Source organism: Acomys russatus, chromosome 6, assembly GCF_903995435.1.
Source record: "Acomys russatus chromosome 6, mAcoRus1.1, whole genome shotgun sequence".
NCBI lineage: Eukaryota > Metazoa > Chordata > Mammalia > Rodentia > Muridae > Acomys > Acomys russatus.
The window spans coordinates 68,264,591-68,285,074 of record NC_067142.1 but is presented as its reverse complement, the minus strand read 5'-3'; the positions used below and the strand labels follow the sequence as shown (position 1 = coordinate 68,285,074).

At 54.1% G+C, this 20,484-nt stretch overlaps 1 protein-coding gene across 3 annotated transcripts; it reads right to left on the bottom strand.

Moving 5' to 3' along the window:
* Window positions 1–1,416: 1,416 nt before the first annotated feature.
* On the bottom strand, window positions 1,417–17,327 carry Igsf9 (immunoglobulin superfamily member 9). Of its 3 annotated transcripts, XM_051147882.1 has the most exons (20): window positions 17,111–17,327; window positions 16,679–16,867; window positions 11,507–11,659; window positions 10,542–10,696; window positions 10,232–10,349; window positions 8,103–8,244; window positions 7,864–8,009; window positions 7,617–7,759; window positions 6,298–6,438; window positions 5,627–5,743; window positions 5,269–5,419; window positions 4,971–5,094; window positions 4,559–4,734; window positions 4,110–4,363; window positions 3,818–3,902; window positions 3,551–3,727; window positions 3,258–3,300; window positions 2,157–3,017; window positions 1,832–1,959; window positions 1,417–1,618 (listed from the first exon to the last, which is right to left on the bottom strand). In XM_051147882.1, exons 1-20 carry the CDS (start codon window positions 17,166–17,168, stop codon window positions 1,437–1,439), a joined length of 3,543 nt encoding a protein of 1,180 aa, XP_051003839.1. In that variant the 5' UTR covers window positions 17,169–17,327; the 3' UTR covers window positions 1,417–1,436. The 3 variants fall into 3 exon arrangements, 1 of the variants encoding a protein (XP_051003839.1); XR_007830795.1 differs by having other exon boundaries at window positions 1,832–3,017; window positions 5,269–5,347; XR_007830796.1 differs by lacking the exon at window positions 16,679–16,867 and having other exon boundaries at window positions 1,832–3,017.
* Window positions 17,328–20,484: the final 3,157 nt, after the last annotated feature.

Below are 20,484 nucleotides of genomic sequence, written 5' to 3'. Positions count from 1 at the left end.
AAAAAGCTTCCAAGGTAAATGGAGATACAGGAAGAGCCTTCTTTCCTCCAGGATTGAGTAGGGTGTGACAGGACTGTGGCTTGCAGGCTAGGACAGCACCCCCACGCGGTTCTGCATGCCATTTAACTTCAAGCCTGAGCAAAAACTAACAGTGAGGTCACTCCTTGCCCAGGGCCCAAGGGGTGTGGTAGGGCTTGGGACCTGGGGTTCAGACCCAGATTCTCCCTCCCTCCCTGTCATCTCCTGTTTAATAACCTAACATCTCTTCTTAGATCTTGGGGGGTGGGGGGGATCAGAAGGGAGTGGGGCTTAGTGCAGGAAGCTGGCAGGTATTTTTTTTTTCTGCCCATTAGAGTGGAGAGCAAAGTTTAGGGGTGTCAAGAAGACCTTGTACTTTTTCAGGCTTCAATTAGTGGGGTCCTCACTTGAAACCCAGCAGTGTTATCTTTCTATACATTATGGCAGAATCCCCTGATGAACTTGAACATTATATATACGCACACACACTTTTGCAATCTCTATTCCCCCAAAATCTCACTCAGACCTATAGAATGTCAGGTTTCTGTCCTTTATGCCTTCAGGGTGTTCCCCTGCCTCTTTATTGGCATCTCACCTGCTGTGCCAATTACCTGTGTGGCTTTTGGTCAATTGCCAAAGTACCTTATGTTTTCTTTCGTTGCCAGGCCTACAAAATAAACTCAAACGCTGTGGAGACTTACACAGCACATGGAAAGAACCTAGAGCCTCAAGTGGCTCACCAATCTTCCGTGAGGGCCCCAGGAGTCCCCAGGGGTTGTATTTCCTAACTACTGACTCAAACTGAACTCTTTGTCCCACCATGATGACCAGCTTATAGCTTTACCACAGGGGTTAGTCTACTGCAAATGTTTGACTGCCTCATTGACTAAAAAGAGTCCGCCCCACCCCCACCCCATCCACCCACCCAGGACGAAGGCATTATCTCAGTGACTTATGTGTTTCCTCGTGGCTTCTAGCCTAACAGCAAGCCTCTACTATCTGACCTAATTAAGCACTCAACAACCATTTTCTTGAATGATTGTTAAATGTGTCCCATTCAGAATCTTCTCTGTACGAGTCTGGGGACCTTCTCACCTTTCTTAGACACAAAGATAGGTAACAGAGAAACATTTTTCAGACTTTTATTGACCTGCTTAAAAAAAAAACCTACACCCACACCATAAACACCACACACACACACACACACACACATACACACACACGTCCCTGTTCAACCACCAGACTCAACTAAAGAGTCAGTACATCTATTCTATACCAAGCTCACACAAGCCTACCATCAGGCCACCATCAGGGTCTATGACTGGGCACAAAGAGATAGGGGCGTCCCGAGCTTGGAGCCAAGGTCTTGGCCTGCTTTGTAGATCCATAAACCTTTCCTAGTCTCACACTAAGTGTTCTCATAGCAGAGTAGCCTGTTCAGGGTAGGAAACAGACTGCTGATGGACTGGCAGCCGGGCCCTGGTGGCATCCCTGCGGCGGCGAAAAGCTAGGAATTCCTCCCGAAGGGCAGCACAGCGGGCCTCGGGACCGGGAGCGGGAGCTGAACTCAGGAGACAGCTCTCCTCTGGCGTCTTCACACCTTCCAAGGGAAGACAGGACAATGTGACTCACGGTGAAGGGCTTAGGCCTGAGGCTCCAAAGGACCCTTTGCACGCAGCGAGCCTAGGGAGCAAGAGACACTCCGGGGGGCGGGGAGCCTGAGACTCAGGAATTGACTGGGAAGCAGAGAGGCCAGCTCAGAACGTGGAAGGGTTGGCGTGGGACGATGCAGCCAGCTTGAAGGTTCACATACCTAACTCTGGCTCAAGTTCGGGACGGGACCGAGAACCGGCCGAGCCCAGGTGCCAAGTCTCTAGCAGCTCCATGTCCCCAGGGAATTCTGAGTCCCATTCATAGTTCTCGTCCACAGAAGTGTTCCTCCTGTTACAAAGGACAGACGGGAAGTGTGGATGGAAGAGTAGGGGGACCTCAGCAGGACTCCCAAGAGAAGGTTCTTTTGGTCTCATTGTGGAAATGGCGCAAGGAAGGTGGGGGTGACAACGGCGGGTAGAAGGGACCTGGAAGGACAGGGCAGGATGGCAAGCCAGGGCAAGAACGGGTAGTTGCTACCTCTTTACCTTTTGCTGACTGTCACCACATGCTCCCTCCGGGGCCACCTCTCGGGGCCACTGGCCCAGCTGCTTGTGTCTCCTGGAGCCGGACTGAGGTAGCTTCCCCCTGCAGAGGGCGCTGTGGAGGGAGGGCGAAAGAAGGAAGCACTGCCCCGCCCACTGCTCTGGCTGGTGAGGCTGCCACGAGGGGCAGCAGCAAGAAGCCCCGGCAGCACCCTGTCCCTCAGCGTCCAGTCAGCCAAAGCTGTGTAAGGGGGCTCTGAGGAGGCCCCCACGCCCATCAGTGTCCCAGGAAGCACTGCCCTGAGGTTTGCAGGAGGTGAGTCAGGTGGTGAGAGGAAGGATGAGGTGGGGCAGGCCTGAGTTTCCATCAACTCTGGAGGTGGAGCAGACGTGGGCGCCTCAAGAGGTGGCCAGTCTCCGTCCACATTCATCTCCCGGAAGAAGGGTAGGCTCAGGTACTGAAGCAGGGGCCCAGGACCTGGTAGGGGACTAGGCAGGGCCGCAGGTGGAGGCCCCACAGGGCTGATGTCTGCAATGCAGAGGGGCCGTGGGACCCCACTGGGGCTGCTACTGCTGCAGTCAAAGGACTGGGCCGGGCGTTTAGCTGAGGTCCGAGGTTCTGCCCGATCCAGACATAACTTTTCTTGTGGGGACGCCACAGTGGGTCCCATCACAAAGCGCCCATCAGGGCCCCTACAAATGGGCTCCAGTGGTAAGGGTCCCCGGCCAAGTGGAGAATCCGGGTGAGGACTAGGAGGTCGGGCAGGTTCCCCCCAGAGCAGACTCTGGCGTAGGCTGGGTGCTGGGGAGCCCTGGAGCTTCAGCTTGGCCACGCTGTCAGGGCTGCCTGAGCCAGGAGCAGAGCTAAGGAAGGACAGAAGATCAGGGTCTGGCCTTGCAAGGTTTGTTGCACAACAGACCAGAGCTAGGGAGAGAAAGCAAAGGGTAGGGCCAGGTGGTGTGGGTGGAAGATAAAGCAAGGAAGACTAGAAGACTAGTCCCCAAACTGAGGCCAACACGGCCCTATTCTCACTTCCCTTTAATTCCCAATTCCTTCCGCAGGTTACAATGTAGGAAGAAGAAAAAAAAAGTAAAGGGACTTACTGTGGGCTTGACTTCCTACGTGGGGAGAAGATCAGAGGTGGATCTGTAAGGACAAGAAAGCAGCAGGTGATCCAGGTAAAGTTCCTCCAGGGGGATGTAACACCTGATCCCCATTCCCGTCAAACTGGGGAAAGGGTATGCGGGGCTGGGTACCAATTTGGGAGGATGCTGTACCAGGACCATGCAGAAGGAAGAGACTGTTCTCCCAGGAAGAAGCAGCTTGTGGATGGGCAGCTCTTCAGGTGGCCTAGTAGTAAGTACTTGGTGAGGGTGGAGGGGTGAGGGCACTCTACCTTGGCGCAGCCGCTTTCTGTGCCGCCGGGCAGCCCTGCGCCGATTCATGAGGCAGGCAGCCAGGATGCTCACAAGGACGGCCACGCCCAGGAAGCAAACTCCACCCACGACACCAGCCAATACAGGCTGGGGCAGGAGACCTGGGAGCTGTGTGCGGGAGGGGTACACCTCCAGGCCTGGGCAGAGGGACAGGAAAGAGGGTCAGTGGGCTGACAGCCCCCATATACCCCTTCAACAACTTTCCCCCTTCCCCTACTGAGTCTCACCGGAAGTGGAGATGTTGGCTATGTTGCTGGGATCACTGACATAGCTGTCAGCAAAGGCCACGAGGCGAAACTCATAGAGGACGTCCTGGGGGATTAGAGGTGGAGGTGATGAGGAAGATGAGGGTCAGCACTGCCTACCACAGTCCCTTTAGAGAAGACTGCTCTTGGGAGCTAAGAATGAGGTTAGGACGGCGGGTGAAAATGGTCAAGTCAGGATGAGAAGACAGGATTAGGAGGATGCTGGAGAGCCCCTGGGAAGACCTTCCCTCTCTGCGCTGCCTCCTGCACACACCTTGATGAGGCCAGGCACCAGCAGCTGGCTCTCGGTGCCTGCCACAGCTTGGTCCAGTATCTCCCAGCCTTGGGAGCCTTGCCGTCCCTCCAACACGTAGCCATCCAGTCTCTTAGGCATGAGTTCTGGGGGATCCCAATGCAGAAGTACCCCCCGGGGTGTCCTCACTGCCACTAAACTTCTAGGAGGGGACAAGGGAGGTGACGACATCTCTGTTGGAGGAAGCCTAGGAGCAGCCGGTGTGGTAGGAAGCCCTGTGAATAGGACAGAAAGACAAGTGAGGGATAGGAGCCTCATGGCCCTTCCCCAACCCCAAGGACCCACACACTCTGCTGTAGCCTTTCTGGATACCCAAAGTGGTTGGCATCTCTGCCTCATCTCCACCCCGCCCTTCCCCCATCATCTGTCACGTACACCCTGTCCTTCCCCCATCCTTTTCTGTGCAGTACCTTCCGGTACAGACAGAGCAATCTCGCTGAAAGGCCCACTGCCCAGCTTGTTCTGAGCAAGGACACTGAACTGGTACTGAATATGAGGCTGCAGCCCGGGCACCAGGAGGTGTGTAGCCCCCAGAGGCACAGCCAGAGATACCCAGTCGTGGTGAGCTCGGTCTGGACGCTTGGCCCTGGAGAGCGTAGAGAAAAATCTCATCAACAAGGAAGGTCAGGATGGTATGGGGTCCAGACAGCTGACCTTATCCCTCTGCTCAACCACCAAGGTCTCAGGACCTCGGCCCTGAATATTAAGAATCTCGGGGGAAAAAAAGGCGGCAAAGCTAGCACATGGCTAGACATAGAGGGAGAGAAGAAAAGACAGAGGGGCCAGGTAGATGCAAGGTGAAGTCAGGAACGGGTCACTCACAGTGGGGTATACCAGACACTGAATCTCTGCAGATAGCCACCATCAAAGCCAGGCTCCCAAGAGACATTGGCACCCTTGGGTAAAGGTACCACAGACACATTGGTGACGACATGGGGACTGGTGCCTGGGTAGGGGGAATGGAGGGAGGGATGACGTGAATCAGAGGTTTTGTCCTCCACCCATCCTCCTGGGGGATCCCATACCCACAAATCCCCCCAAACCCACAAAACCTCCCCAAAACAATAACCCCCATGTCCTGTTTCAAGTGGCTCCCCCAGCCCACTCCGAGGCCACTAACCTAGCACGTAGACATTGGTAGAAATGGCCACTTGGGCTACAGCATTGCTGGCACTGCACTCCCACCGTCCATGGGCCTCCTTGGTCAGGGGTCGAAGGACGAGGCTGCTGTTGCTGTCCATCTGGACCTGGCCCTGCAGCCCCCGGCCCACCTACAGAACCACTGGTCAGCCCTGAGGACACATGCAGCCACCCCTCACCAAGGGGGCCGGCCCACTCATCTTTCCCGGTAACTTGTTCCCGCCCCACATCACCCCCTGACTGCCTGAACCTCGCACATCCTTTTCCTCCAAAAACACAGCCAGGGGGACAGCGGGCATGGAGCCAGGTAGAGCTGAGCCGGGATGCAGGAGCCTTACCTTGGCCCAAGAGACAACAGGAGGAGGGTCTCCCCAGGCGGAGCAGGGGATGAGTAGCTCCCGCCCTACTTCTTGGAAATACTCTTCCTTGGGCTGGTCTATAAAAGCCGGGGGAGCCTGCAGGCCAGATCTGTATTGGGAGGAGCCTCTTTCACAGCCTCTCTTTCACCTCTAATCTTTGGTGTCCCCCATTCCCAGGTCCCTGTCCCGTTGTCTTAGCCTTATTCTCCATCTCCTGGTTCTATATCTTTGTTCCCAGCAAGTAGGACTGCTGGGTAAATGGTGGGCTAGGGCAAGACTCTTTGAAATAGATGGATCTCTATAGCCCATCAGCTCTATCTCTCTCTGTGTCTCTTTGTCTCTCTGCCCCTCCCTCTCACCCAACTCCTGTTCTGTTTCCTCTGGAACTCCAGAAGACACAATGGCTGAGGTGAGACAGATCCTTTTTTTTTTTTTTTTTTTTTTTTTTTGTGAATGTGAACGTGACTGATGTCCTGCTGCCCAGTATAGTCTCTGCGTAGTCTGCCGTCTGTTGCTATGACCACCACAAGAAACAGACTTAGGAGTGCCTCCCCCCACACTCTGTCTGTCTGACTCCACCCTGTTCACACAGCTCAGAACACATATTCAGCCACCTGGCCACACCACAGCAGGCTTGCTGTGAGCCTTACCTTGAGCAGCACTCGGGTCACAGGGGAGGGTCCAGCAGTACCAAGACTGTTGTAGGGGGTACAGGAGTATTCTCCCAAGGCATCCTCGTTCCCCAGGGCAATGGTGAGGGAGCCTTCTGGGCCCTGGGACCAGCCAGGGAACTAGACAGTAGAGGAAACGACAAGTAGAGAGAGAAATTCAACAGAGGCAAAGATGGGGTGTTGAGAGGCGGCACCTCAAGAGAGGAAGAGACACAGAGAACTCTCTTTGCAGGAGACCAACCTCTGGGTCTTGTCCTGACTCTCTCTCTCTCTGGACTCTGGTCCTCCACTTCCCTTTCTCGAGGTGAGGGGCCTCTTATCTACAAGTGTGAGGCTATGACAGCTCGGCTCCACAGCACCACTCAGAGAATAGTGTGAGTGGCATCCCTAGAGTTGAGCCACTGGGGTTCCCTGCCTGCCCACCCAGCACTCTCATGCTAAATTCGGCATCTCCTACCTCCAATCCACTTGTGTCAGAAAGTTCTCCTGGATGGGGTGTGGCCCCTCGCTCTCTGTACCTAAGTACTTGTCTGTCATGCGGATCTGAACATCAAAGCCCATCCCTTTTCAGGTCCCCTCGGTCTCAGACTTCATAACCCCTCACCAGGCCTGTCTCAGCCCCTAACTAACAACTCCCAACAATAGTCCTGATCCCACAGCACCACCGACAAAAATCACTGCCGCTGTTGCCTTAAGATTTTTCTAAACTTCCAACATAATTTTACCGAAGGCAAAGCCCCCGGGGACACGATGATGAAAAGACAAAATGCCTCAAGGAATTTACAGTCTCCTCAGACAAACAAAAGATCCCAATCAGCTTGGAATGAGGTCATCATATTAAACTCGCATACATTTTTTTTTTTCCCTTTAGGGCCCAACCTGTCTTTCCAGCCCTTTGTATGCTACTCAAGTCCCTACAGGTGCTCACATCAGCTCCCACCTCACCGCCCCATTCAGACTTTCATCAACACACTGTTCTACGCCCTGGCCTGAGAAGTGGTTTCTGCATAGAATGACTGCCACCTCTTCGGGCTTATCACTTCACCTAAAAACAAAAGCCTTGCTCCATCTCTGGCCGGCCAGCTGAGTCTCTGTTGACTGTTCTGCCCTCAAGGCAACCGTCTGACTTCTCCGGGACACCGCCACAGCCACACACTACCTTACATGGCATCTGGTCAGAAGCATGCTACGCAAACACAGTGGTGCTGAATTCAGCTCAAGCTACCTGCTGCAGCTGACCCTCTTAACCAGAATAACACCTAACCAAGAGCTTCTTTTCCCCTGTCCCAAGCCTGTACCTTGTCCAGGTGCAAGGCCTGCCCATCTTTGGTCCAGGTGACAAAGAGTAGTGGGGGGTTAGCACGAACCGGACACCGGATCACCCCCCGCATGCCAATGGGCAGGGGTGTCTCGGGAGGCATGACTGTCACCTGTGCTGGGTCTGGAAGAATGCAGACAAGTTGAAGGACGTGGTCTTACATGCGGTCTCCGTGGGAAGGAGCAGGCTGTGGAAGGGGTGGGGCATGGGGCGGGGCTCAGACTCACAGAGCACCGTGAGATAGGCAGAGGCTGAAGGTGGATGCAGAAAGCCATTGCTGGGGACACAGGTGTAGTGGCCAGCGTCGTCAGGCTGAGCAGCCTGGAGCCACAGGCTTCCGTCTACCAGGATCCGCACACGAGACTGTAGGCGGCTGCAATGTGGTGTGTGTGAGGAGGAACCCCGTGGAGACTGACTACTCATCACATCCCCCGCCTCTACTACCTAAGACGTAGGTTACCCCTACCTAATGTGAAAGACATTGATACCATCCTGGAACCAGCTGTAGGTGAGGTTAGTAGGGTAGGCCTCAGCCCGGCAGGCCAGGGAAACATCCTGGGAGGCATTGACTGTGCTGTTGATGGGGGGCACCACGATGACAGGAGGTCCTGTGGGAATTACAAAGATGCCCTCAGCCCATGGTCTTCCCAACACCCTCAGGGCCCTTCTCTACCTCTTCTTGGTTCTGCCCTTTGTAACACAGGACAAGTTGCTACGCGACCCTGAGGCCCTGAAACAGAATCCTATTCCAGATGCTGCTCCCTTTTCCAAGTCTTGCTTGTTTCTTGAGGAATGACAGTTAACCCCATTTACCCTGTTTCCTTCTGCTTAGAAACCGTATGTGGAGAGGTTTTTTAACTCTGACCGTTTACTTTTTTTTTTTTTTTTTTAAGATTTATTTATTATTTATACAGTATTCTGCTCCCTTGTGTGCCCACAGGCCAGAAGAGGACACCAGATCACACAGATGGTTGTGAGCCACCATGTGGTTGCTGGGAATTGAACTCAGGACCTCAGGAAGAGCAGACAGTGCTCTTAACCACACTGAGCCATTCCTCCAGCCCTGACTGCTTACTTTTATGACATCCATATCACATCCCACATCTCCCACATGGGTACCCATACCTCACCAAAGATGCTGTGACAATGCCTTGGTCTGCATTCCCTTGTCTCCTCAACACTAACGGCCATCACAGAAACCTTTCACCCCAGTGCCTCCCCACAACCCCCTACCCCCGTCCCTGCCACCACCACCTATTTTTCCATCTGCCAGCTTCTTCCAGCCAGGCTGGGCAGCTGGCTGTTCTCATACCAGGCTGCTCCCCGTTCTCCAGTGAACTCCAGGTCCGGAATACCATTTCCTAGGGCCTAACCCAGCCACTTAGCTTCTGGAAACCTGTCTCTAGCTACCATATCTTCACTGCCTTCTTCATCCCTGGGCCCCACTGCACAGCCAGCCGGTCAGTAACAAGTGAGAAAAAGCGTGGGCGCAGGCCCACAGAGCACCTGCCTCAGGCTACACTGAGTGCCTAGCACTCTTCTTGCTCCTTTCTGAGCCCTCAAAAGAACCAGCATGTGGGGGCAGGAGAGATGGCTCAGCGGTTAAGAGCACTGCCTGCTCTTCCAGAGGTCCTGAGTTCAATTCCCAGCAACCACATGGTGGCTCACAACCATCTGTACCGTGATCTGGTGTCCTCTTCTGGCCTGCGGATGTACATACAGGCAGGCAGAGCACTGTATACATAATAATGAATTTAAAAAAAAAAAAAAAAAGAACCAGCGTGTGAGGACTGGAGAGATGGCTCAGAAGGTTAAGAGCACTTGACTGCGCTTCCAAAGGTCCTAAGTTCAATTCCCGGTAACCACATGGTAGCTCACAACCATCTATAATGTGATCTGATGCCCTCTTCCAGCGTGCAGCTGTACATACAGGCAGAGCACTGTATGCATAATAACAAAAAAAAAAATCAATCTTTAGAAAAAGAAAAAAGAGCCAGAGCGCTAAGAATTATCTTTTGGCTTTGGCAGACGAGGAAGTGAAGGTTGAGAGGCAGACACATCGTGAGGTGGCTTGCCATAGATCAAAAAGGGAGGCAAGACTTCCTGGGGGGCCTTCCTGATGCCGGGGATCTCTGCATTAAGCACTACCCAGCACCACTCTTGTCGAGTTAAGGAGAATGATGCTCCATTGGATCACAAATTAATCCGTTTCCCCCGCCAGGAAACCAGCTGCTATGAAGGCAGGTTCCTGCCTCACACGCCTCATTTGCTTTTCCTTCCGAAAGGAAGAGCTGAGCACACATCACTACATGCCACATCCTGTGCTTGTCAAAGTCCTGTGAGAGGTACATATGAGCCTCTTTTTTTTTTTTTTAAGATGACAGAACCTGGACTCGGGTCAGATTCATGGCGTAACGCTAGCGCCCATGTCTTTTCCACTGTAATGTACTGCTGGGCACTAAACTGCCCGTTTCTTTATCCTTTCTCTCACCCTACAGGTATGAACCTCCTCCCATCTTCCCTGTGTTTCCCCAGCACAGGTCACGCCTTCTAACAGAGGTGGCCCAGGCCCCCAGCCCTCCCACCAAAGAGCACCTAGCACCAGCAGCTGGGTGGCATGGGTGACGCTGCCCTCCGTGCTGGAGGCTTGGCAAGTGTAGTCTCCAGCGCTGCCTCGCTCCACCCGACGGATCCGCAGTGTTCCGTTCTGCACCTAGACAAACAAGGAAGGAAAGGCCCTTCCTGTTTGGTCAGCCTCAGACCCTGCACTTCCAGAGCTGGCCATCAGAGGGAGGCAGCACCCCAGGCTCAGGGCCGTCAATGGAAAACTCCTCCCCCGACCCACCTCCTGTCTTATCTTCTGCCTGCCTGTTTTGCCCTCCCAGTCCAGCCCGACCCCACTCACTTGCACCTGACCCTGGCCCTTGCCAAGGTCCTGTCCTCGGAATTTCCAAGTCACATAAGGCTGGGGGCTGCCACGGGCCACACAGCGCAAGGTAACAGCCTCCAGTTCCTTCACTTCCAGTACTGACGGAGGCGTCTCCTGGAACTGAGGCGGGGCTGTGACAGAGAGAGGCATCAGGCGCTGCCCAAAAGGCTGTCAGTCCCACAACGGGGTGTTCAAAAACCAGGGAGACCTTCTTCTCAGAGCTGCAGCCTGCCCGTGGGAATACTAACCCAGAGCCACCTGTCTGCTGTACCGGGGGACACTGTGTTGTACCCAACACTGGCACAAGCTGAACACAGACTGCATGTCCAGAGCTAGGGGGAGAGCCAAGTGCCCAGGGGAGTCTGGGAACCAGGAGATGTGGGTCTTAGACTCATCTCTGCTGTTCATCAGTGACACAAGCTGCCTCTCTACCTGACTGTCTGTCTCAGTCTCACCTATAAAATGGAATAATTGCAACTGCCTTCCTCTTAGTGGTAAGGAAGAAAACAAGGTCCTGGATAAAAAGTGCTGTATGCACGCCGGGCGTGGAGGTGCACGCTTTTAATCCCAATACTCGAGAGGCAGGCGGATTGCTTTGAGTTCAAGGCCAGCCTGGTCTACAAAGTGAGTCCAGGACAGCCAAGGCTGTCTCGAGGTGGGGGAGGGGGAGGCTGCATCATTCAGGATTCAATATACCTTAACCATGACCTTGGCCAATGAGTGGAAGTTCCTGACTCAGAGCCTACAGGCTGGTTGGATTTTATCTGAAGAACTGAAGGAGCCAGGAGGGGTAAGAGGCAAGCAGTAAATGATTGAACACAGCCAACGCCAGGATCGGTAAGGTATGTGCATTGCATAGAACTCCCTCTTTCCTCTTCATTCCCAGGGTCTCCCCCATCACCATCCTCCCTCCTTTCACCACCTGCTCCCCAGCTTCATACAATTGACTGTCAGGTGCACCCAGGAGCCGTTGGCAAAATCCTGTTCAGGGCTGTGTTGGTCCAGGAAGAGCACACGGCACTCGTACCAACCCTGGTCTTCTACCCGGAGCCCCTCAATCTGAAGAGATGCTCCTGTCTGCAGTCGGACTCGTCCTGTGAGGAGAGAAGTCTTGAATCAAGGGTGCTGAAGGAAGGGTCTGTGCAAGAACCCCATCCCCCACCCACACCCCTCTCCCGAGTCCTGGTCACTCCAGCCATTCCCAGAGGTTGAGACTAGCCTAGGCCTGTTGTGCAAGAGGCAGGGCGGGGGGAGGGGTGTCTCCCAAGGAACAGGTGGGCTTGAGATCAGTGAGGACACACACTGCTAGGTTCAATCCTTCTAACTGCTCCTGCTTTGCAATAGCTGAGACCCAGACCAGACCAGAAAAACTCAAGGTGTGGCGAGTGGATAAGTGTTTGCTGGAATACACTGTGCTCCACAGACTGTTAGAGGAAGGAGGTGGGGACTGGGGAGCGGGGGTGGGGGGGCCAGGGGGGGGGGAAGCCAGCATCTGGCATTTGCTCTCCTACAAGATGCGCCATCCCTGAGCTCCTTTCTAAGACCAAGTTACAAGTTCTCTGGGGATACTCCTGCTTTTAGAGGACCCTGTCCCTGGAATCTCCAGCAGTGTTTGGGGGCCCTCCCAGGAATCCAGTCCTCGCCTACCAAAGCCTGTAATCCCCCAGAGCTATTATCAGCGGCCTAAGCGCCTTAGAGCAGCCAGAGTCCAGCCCAGCCAGCAGCAGTGTCAGCAACCCCTCCCACCCCATCCCATTCCATCCACTCTTACACTCCAGCTGGCTGACCACATGCACCCCCCCCCCATACACACACACAAAGCCACACACCACAGCACACCACCAGACTGCCTGAGCTACCCCTCAGCCTCCGCCTCTGAGTGAACCCTGCACCCCGACAGCATTAAAAGTCCCTAGCAGTGCAGTCTATGTGAGAAAGGCACATGTTTGGCAGCAGAAAAGTTACCCAGGCACAAATCCAGCTCAGCTGTATGCTCCTTTGGGCAAGCTACCCAACCTGTCAAATTCAGCCTCCTCATCAGTAAACACGAGAAAGGGGGAAAGTAGGATGCGTTAGTCGGCAAGACACAATGCAGGAGAGATGCAGAGCACCTGGCGTCACTGGACGCTCACATAAAGGCTGTTAAGCAAGATGAAGATTTGAAGTCAGAAGCCTACACTCAATCTTGGCCTCGTCCCTCATCTGATAACATCACCCCTGTTTCCTCACCACAGCAGCGAACTGCACCACCATGTACAATGTAGCCCTATGTGGTGCCTGGCACAAACCCGGATTCCTCTATCACTCTCTGCCGTATACTTACTCATTACATTTGTTTTGTTTTTTTTTTTGTTGTTGTTGTTGTTTTTCAAGACAGGATCTCTCTGTGTAGCCTTGGCTGTCCTGGACTCGCTTTGTAGACCAGGCTGGCCCTGAACTCACAGCGATCTGCCTGCCTCTGCCTCCGGAGTGCTGGGATTAAAGGCGTGTGCCGCCACCACCCGGCTTCATTACATCTTTCAAAATCCTACCTCCTGAGCATTAGCATGTTCCTCCCCACCACCTTCCACCTGGAAGCCCACGGTGACACTCCCCTGGGTGCTCTGTCCCCCCTACACTTAGAAGTTGACCATCCTCACTTTGACCTTTGGTGTGAACAAATGGAATTTCCTAAAGCTCACAGGCTTGGCAGATGTAGCTCCGGGATGGAGCGCTAAGTGCCCTGCCTACTCTAGCCTGCCCTGATCCTGGCAATCCTGAAGCTGCTGCGGTACTGCCCCACCCACTCTATGCCAAGATGCTTCCACTCTACTTCAAGATTGGCCTATTTGAAATAGAAACTTTACCTGCACACCCCTTGATGCCACTAGAAAGATGAGAGCCCTGGCATCTCAGGGAGCTAGAGATCTCAGTGGGCCTTGTTTCTTCTAACAGTTGGTCCCTGGGTGTGTGGATTCTTTAGAATGGGTGGACGTGCTTATAGGTCTAGGTGTATAGTCCCCACCCAGGAGATAAAAATGGGCCAAGCAGGTAAATATTTAACTAAATACCCTTCCTCAACCCTGCAGGATTCCTCAGTCACCTTAATCTGCCAGGGCCATGGAGTCCAGCAGACCCCAGACTGCAGCCTCCTTCATGCTCTGCCTGATGGGATTTTTTTTCATCATGGTGATCTCTGAGCTCCAGAGGGAAGGAAGGAAGACTGAGCACCAAGTATGAGCCATGTAATATTTGACACTGTCACCATATTTAACCCTCCCCCAAAATCCATTCTCGATGGAGGAACTAGTGTTAAGCTTCTTTCCAAAATTGCATAGCTCTCAGGAGATCAAGGCAGGTCTCCCAAGTCGGCGCACTTCCTGCTGGACGCTGCCGTTATAATCGAGCAGTGCTCAGGGCACTGAGCATAAGCTCTGATCTCACTTAAGAAGTATGACGGGCTAATGGCTAACAGTCCCGATGTCCGCTACCCAGGATACCAGGGCAGCCAGTGGCATAGACTAACTTCCCTAGGAGGTCCAGGGACGCTGTGGTGTTCTAGAGCAAGGCAGCAGAGTGGCTGTCCTATGAATTCTTGTGACTTAGGCCCACCTCCTATAGGCCTGTCCTTCCCCCTGCAGGACCAAACCTAAAGGACATCAGATCCGCCTACAAGCAGAGTCTGTGAAGGAAAGACTCAGCTTCCTTGGGCTCTAAAATGGCAAGCAAAACAAAACAAAAAAAAACCCACACTAAGTTTAACCATGAGCAAGGACAAGTGTACACTCCCACACGAGTTCAGAGCACGACAGTGACTGTGCCCACATACTGCACTATGAAGCCAGGGGCACAAGGAGGCATGCTGGGAAGATGGAGCGGGGCAGACAGCTTGGCGGGATCAAAGGCTGAAGGGGGAGATGACTAGAAGGAGCACGGGGTGTTCTATCTAGGTGGACAGTCAGAACTGACTGACCAAGCTACTTAGTACAGGCATAAAACACAAGTCCTGTCTGGTCTGCCAGGCATTCTTGAGACTCCCAAGAAACACAGCACAAAATCAAGGGCCAAGAGCTAGTTGCGCAGGTTCAGAGACAGTCTAACATCCACCCCGGGAATCCTAAACCCAGACTGCCTTCCCTCAATTCCTGGTCAGTGACACACCACCCAGGCGCTATGTTTTTTGAGACAGAGTTTCTCTGTGTAGCGTGGCTATCCTGGACTCACTTTGTAGACCAGGCTGGCCTTGAACTCACAGCCATCTGCCTGCCTCTGGCTCCCAAGTGCAAGATTACAGGTGTGTGCTAGCACACCCAGCTTACTTTAAATACTTTAAGTAGCTAACCATCTATTAGTCCTAGGCCATTTTATATTGCCTTTCAGTACTTCTATACTAGTTTACACACCTAGGTTTCTCTTCTACACAGAACCCTCCAAACCCAGCTTTTCCTTTCAGAGTGTTTCCCAAAGATACCCTCATGATTCCACACATACATATATCCTAGGCCACCAGCCTCATGCAGTCCCAGGCCATCTCCCCTCCATTTGCCCACAGGGTTTATGACAGAACAGCATTGTCCTCCGCAACCTCCACTTCCTGTTGCTTAGCAACAGCAATTGTGAGTCCCCCTGCACAAAGGCCGAGAGGCCCCCCTTCTGAACTGTAGAGCAATAAAGGGTTAATGGGCTCAGAGGCCTCCCTCTGAGGGTCTTCATCAGAGCAGGGCCCTTGTGGCTGGTCAGGAGCTCCAGGCCACTCAGGGACAAGAGTGAGAACAAAGGGTTGGGGTAGGGGGTAGGGGGAGGGAGGACAGGATGCAAAGGCTTGCAACCTTACATACAGGCTGGAGAAAATCCACAAGTAGACCCTGAAAGCTAGCACCTCCTGGTTCCTCAGCCCAGGGACCAAAGGCAGAGTCTCCCAGGTGGAGTCGCAAGGAAAGTCCTTTCAACCTCATCTCCACTGCCCCCGCCTTGCCTCAACTCTGTGGCCAGAGCGCGCCGCACCCCCTCCCCCCCCCCCGACAGGAAGCCCGGCATAGCTGCTACTATTTCTCTCTACGTGTGCTCATTGGGGCCCACTATCATCAAGTCCCCAGGGCTTGTATAGACACACACACACTCCCAGCTAGGCTGTTTGCCAATGACTGGCCCCAGTTTGAAAATAAACTCTCCTGCAGGCACCTACCAGCGCCTCCTCCCCCTCTCAGCCCCAGCCAGCCAGTGGCAAGGGCCCAGCCAATCCCAGGATTTCCCTCGGGATTCAAACCGAAGGCAGAAAAGGTATCCTATCAACACCTTCCCAGGTGGCCTTTTCTGGGTCTCATGTCTGAAAAGGAAGCACCAAGGCTTGCTCTTCCCCAGCAGCCCAGGTCCATCCTTAGGATCTCCTACAGGTCCTCTGAGACCTTGTAGTAAACCACTCCCATTAAGGCTCCACCCCGGATTAGGAACCAGCTGGGGTTCAGTAGAAGACTCCAGAGAGGCATCTACAGTACACACCTGCGGAAGCCTTCGGAAACAGGGAGACCCAGCCAAGCCCCTCTATGATAGCCCTTTGGGGAACTGATCTTGAACCTCGCCAGCAACCCCTGTCTGTGTACACGCTCTTTGCTACCCAGAATCAGACTGTGTTCTTCATACCCAAAAGGCCCGCACGTCCCTACCCACTTTGCTGTCCCTTCAGCCCACTCCTTAAAAGCCTGGAACCTCCAAACTGGCATTCCGGACAGCAGAGAAAGTGCAAACACAGAGCGGCGTAGAGTAGATGCAGAGACCAGCGGAGGGCTAAGGGTGGAAACTACAGAGGATCAAGATGGAGTCTGGAAGGTTGCACGGGATGAAGACTGAACAATCAGCAAGTCGGGATGGAGACTTGGAATACAGCTGCGGGATCCCCCCTCCATGCAACACGCCACACACAGCTCAACGGGCACAAGCTCTGATGTGCGCATGCGTCACGTACAAACACAGGAATCTTCTCCAACCAACTGGCGCTACTGGGGAGCAGGGCCATGCTTGCTAAGCAGTTAGCCGAGATGAAACTGGAGCGGGGCACAGAACACCAACTCGGCCCACCTTTGTTGGTGACGCTTCCCCGCCCCCCACCCCCCTCTCGGCTACGGGACAACTCTTACCCACGTAATCAGGGTCAACTCGGGGAGAGTAGAGGCCGAACTGGATGAAGATGGGAAGCAGGAATCCAAAGCGCAGCCACTCGATGACATGCAGAGGGGGGCGGCCAGCTGGAGGCAGCAAGTCACAGCCCAGCACTGTACTCTCCCCAGCCCGGCCCACCACAGAGACCACCTCAGGCTTCCTCCGACCTACGAGGGTGGGCGGCGTGAGGGAACAAGCAAGGGATCAAAATGACGTAAGGGAGGGGAGGCTCCATCAACTTCTCTCTTGTTTCCTTAAGACTTTGCATGACTGGAGGTACACGTCCCCCCAAAACCTCTCCAAGCCAGTCCTAGCCTTCCCCTACTCTCCCGTTCTCACAGATAAGCCCCTTAGCGAACAGTCACACCCAGGGTAACACAGAGCTGTTGGTGCCCTGGGCTCTGGCTCACCGGCAGCCCCCTGGCTGATGATCAGGCTGAGGATGGTCAGATGGAGACACCAAATCATAGCCCAGCTGGCCTGCTCACCCGGCCCCTCCTATCCACAGGAGCCCAGACGGAGGGGCCGGAGGGATGTCCGCTGCCCAGCAATCCCAGACAGCATCGGTCGTTCTGATCCGCCTCGGGCAGTCAGTTTCAGTTTCCACTCTTCCAGTTAGTGCCTAGCTCACAGCTGTTCCAGTCTGGAGTGCCACCAGATCTAAATGCAAAATACAGAGTCGGTCATCGGAGGAGTCCAGAAAAAAATCCTGTTAGAGCAAGGCACAGGGAAGGAAAAAAAAGGGGGGGGGCGGGGTGGTGAGGGCATAGAGGAGAGGAAGGGATCTGCACTCAGATTCAACTCCGGGGCCTCATTCCTCCCAGACTCTACTAGGGCAACACTCCTAACTCCCAAGCTAGAGATCTGGAAGACCCGAGCGAGATAAAGCTGGGACTTGAACACTAGAGAACACCAGAGTGCCGTCTAGTTGAGACTACAGAGGTAAGGAAACAGATTTTAGAAAAAGCAAGAGAATTCTGGGAGGCCTGGCAAGTTCTTAGCAAAGTGAGCTAAGAGAACCAGGGGGTTCTCACACAAGAGGAAAAGGGCTTAACAGGGAAGAGCTGGAGATGAAGAGCATCATGGACCAGTGACCTCACTCCTCTTTCCTTTCTCCTGATGCCAACAAGGCAACAGAGACCATGACAAAAACTGTTATCACACACATGCACTGGAACACACCACACACACACACACACACACACACACACACACACACACACATATACACACTCCTGGCAGTGAATGAGTCAGGGACTTGGGAAAGGAGGGGCTAGCCTTCCCCACCTGCTGGATGGGGGCTGGGGAGGGGGGTGGCATTGGGAGAGGGAGGCAGCATCCTCCAGGTCTGGGCAGATCCCGGGCTGGCAGCTGTAACTGCTTTCTTCATGATGTTGCCAGAGCACCCCTCCCTCTCTCAGACACCCCAACTTTGTGCCTCACCCTAATTATTCCCACATTCTCATCTCTAGAATCCAGAGGGTGCCAGGATATGCTAGGCCCTCCCTTCCCTAACCCTGAAGGCATGATCAGAGAGAAAATGAAAAAGCTTTTGAGTCCCTGTGATACACGAAATGAACCCTGGGGCATGGAAGGCAGGCACTCCTAACAGTACCACCCACTCAGGGTCTAAGGCAGTCACAAAGGACCAAAGGGCCCTGACCTGGGCCTGGCAAGCCCAAGTGGACTCTGCTCTGGGGCCTCCACCCTCTCTTTGGCCTCACACAGTTCAGCCCTGTAAAATACTCTCCACAGAGCAGCCTCCTCCCTGGCTCTCTGTAATATCCCTGTGTGCCTGACTTGTGGTAATATCCTTGCCTCCTGATATACCCAGCCAGCTCTCCCGGACAGAGTTCCCTGGAAAACCTTCAAATTGTACCATAGAGGAGCCATTCCCTTCTGGTTCTGCCAAGGATCTCTCTCGGTGGTCGTACTAAGAATGCCTGGTGACCACGGCATCCCCAGAATCCACTCCACTTTTCCTGGAACCTTTCCACCTCCTCCTGCCCATCCATGCTCGCCCTTTCGGTCCTCCCATCCAGCACTCTTTTCTTCCAAGACTCCCATCCCAGCCATACACTTTTCACAGTGTCTGCAAAATTCCAGCTTCTCACACCTGATCTCCAATTGCGTCAGGATCTCTCTTCAAAACACTCCTGGCTGCCCTCCTCCAAAATTCCCACTTACCCTTACCCTCTTCCCGCCCGCACCCAACCCCCCCCATCTCCCCCCCCCAATCCTCCCGGGCTCAGCCCACAATACACTTCTGATATAGTCTACCACAACAATTCTCTGTTCCCTCGCATTCTCTGGCTTCGGGAACGCCTTTCTTTTGGAAACCCCCAAGAACGCCCCTACATTACCTCTAACACTCTTCCAGATCTCAGGGAACCCCAACTCACCTATTAGTAATTCCACTATGCTTCCAGAACTACCCTAGTTCTGCTCTACACCCCCCGCCCAGATAATTTCACTTCTCTCTAGAGCTCTCCCCCTTTCCCTTGTCCCCCACAACTCCACAGTGCCCCCCATGCCCCCTCCGGCACCCCATTTCTATGCCCCAGGACGCCCCCACCCTCACCTGCTCTGCACGGCACAGCTCTGCTCTCGGAGCCACACAATAGGGGGCGGACCCGCCTCCCCGCCTCAGATGCCCCGAGCGCCTCCCGTCGCCCTGGAGACCGCCAATCCACCCCCCTTCCCGCGGCGGCCAATTGCAGCCAACAGAGGCCAGGCTAGGCGGGCAGGACCCCCGAGCCGCCTGGGAGTTGTAGTTTAGACAGAGAAGGACGCGGTTGCACGTGGGCTCTGGTCGCCCTCTCGTGGATCTCTGTACAACTAAGCGTGGAAAGACTGATCGCCGCTTCCCGCCTCGAGTCAGATGGGCTACTAGGTCAGACAGACCAGTGCACCGAGGGCCGCGGGAGCCTACTCCCTTTGCAAGCTGCTAGCATGCGCTACTCCTTTGTAACCTACCTGTGGCCTTCACCCCTTTCCGAACAAGCGTACCACAAAAGAGGCATCGAAGGTGGAAATCTGAGCCAGAGGCTAGAGCGCTTCGAGGAGAGCAGGACTCCCCGCCCCCTCCCTGGGGATCCACCCAAGTCCTGGGCCCATCTGATCTCCTCTCCTATCTTCATCCCCCCCCCCACCCATTTCCTCTCGCTGGACTGGAAATACCTGTCTGTATTGGCGAGCTCCCAGCTTTTGCCCAGGCTCCTCCCTTGTGTGTAGCTTGCTAAAGGCTGCGCTCCTAGTTTGGGGTGCCCGGAGCTTCTCCCACCAACGACCTAGAGAATTAAGCCCAGGGGGAAGAAATGACATGGGCACCCTGACAACGGAGACTGAAAGAGAAAGAACAAATATCTGGTCCTTCACTGAACCGCTTGCTGGGTGCGAGACCCTGGGGTAGAGGCATTCACGAAGTGAGTGCAAGTTCCTTTTGATTGGTGAGAAAAAGCAGCCGGGTCAGAGGGAAGAACTTGTCCAAGAGTTCCCACGTAGGCACATTCAGGGCCTGCATTCAGATCCAGCCGAAATCACGGAACTGCCTGTTAGAAACCAGATTCTCCCCCAACCCTCCTCAGCGCCACCTCATAACCCCTTGGATATTTCACCCACAGGCAGAAAAACACTTGCCCTGAGAAACTTGTACTCAACTTGGCTCTGCGGTAAGGGGTGTAGGCTTGCTATTCGTTTTCCACACCAGGCTCAAGCAGCATTGTTTGTCCCGGTATATCCCAGTGAGTTCCCTCAGAAGCCCTCCATGAAAGCAACACAATGC

What these genes read in the sequence shown, in the direction of transcription:
- Igsf9 (XM_051147882.1), bottom strand. Translation starts at nt 17,168, where the DNA reads ATGATTTGGTGTCTCCATCTGACCATCCTCAGCCTGATCATCAGCCAG. An exon ending in AGGCCTTGCACCTGGACAAG is followed by an intron (nt 6,439 to 7,616) that starts GTACAGGCTTGG and finishes TCTACTGTCTAG; the next exon opens with TTCCCTGGCTGGTCCCAGGG. An exon ending in CAGAAAGCGGCTGCGCCAAG is followed by an intron (nt 3,301 to 3,550) that starts GTAGAGTGCCCT and finishes TTGTCCTTACAG; the next exon opens with ATCCACCTCTGATCTTCTCC.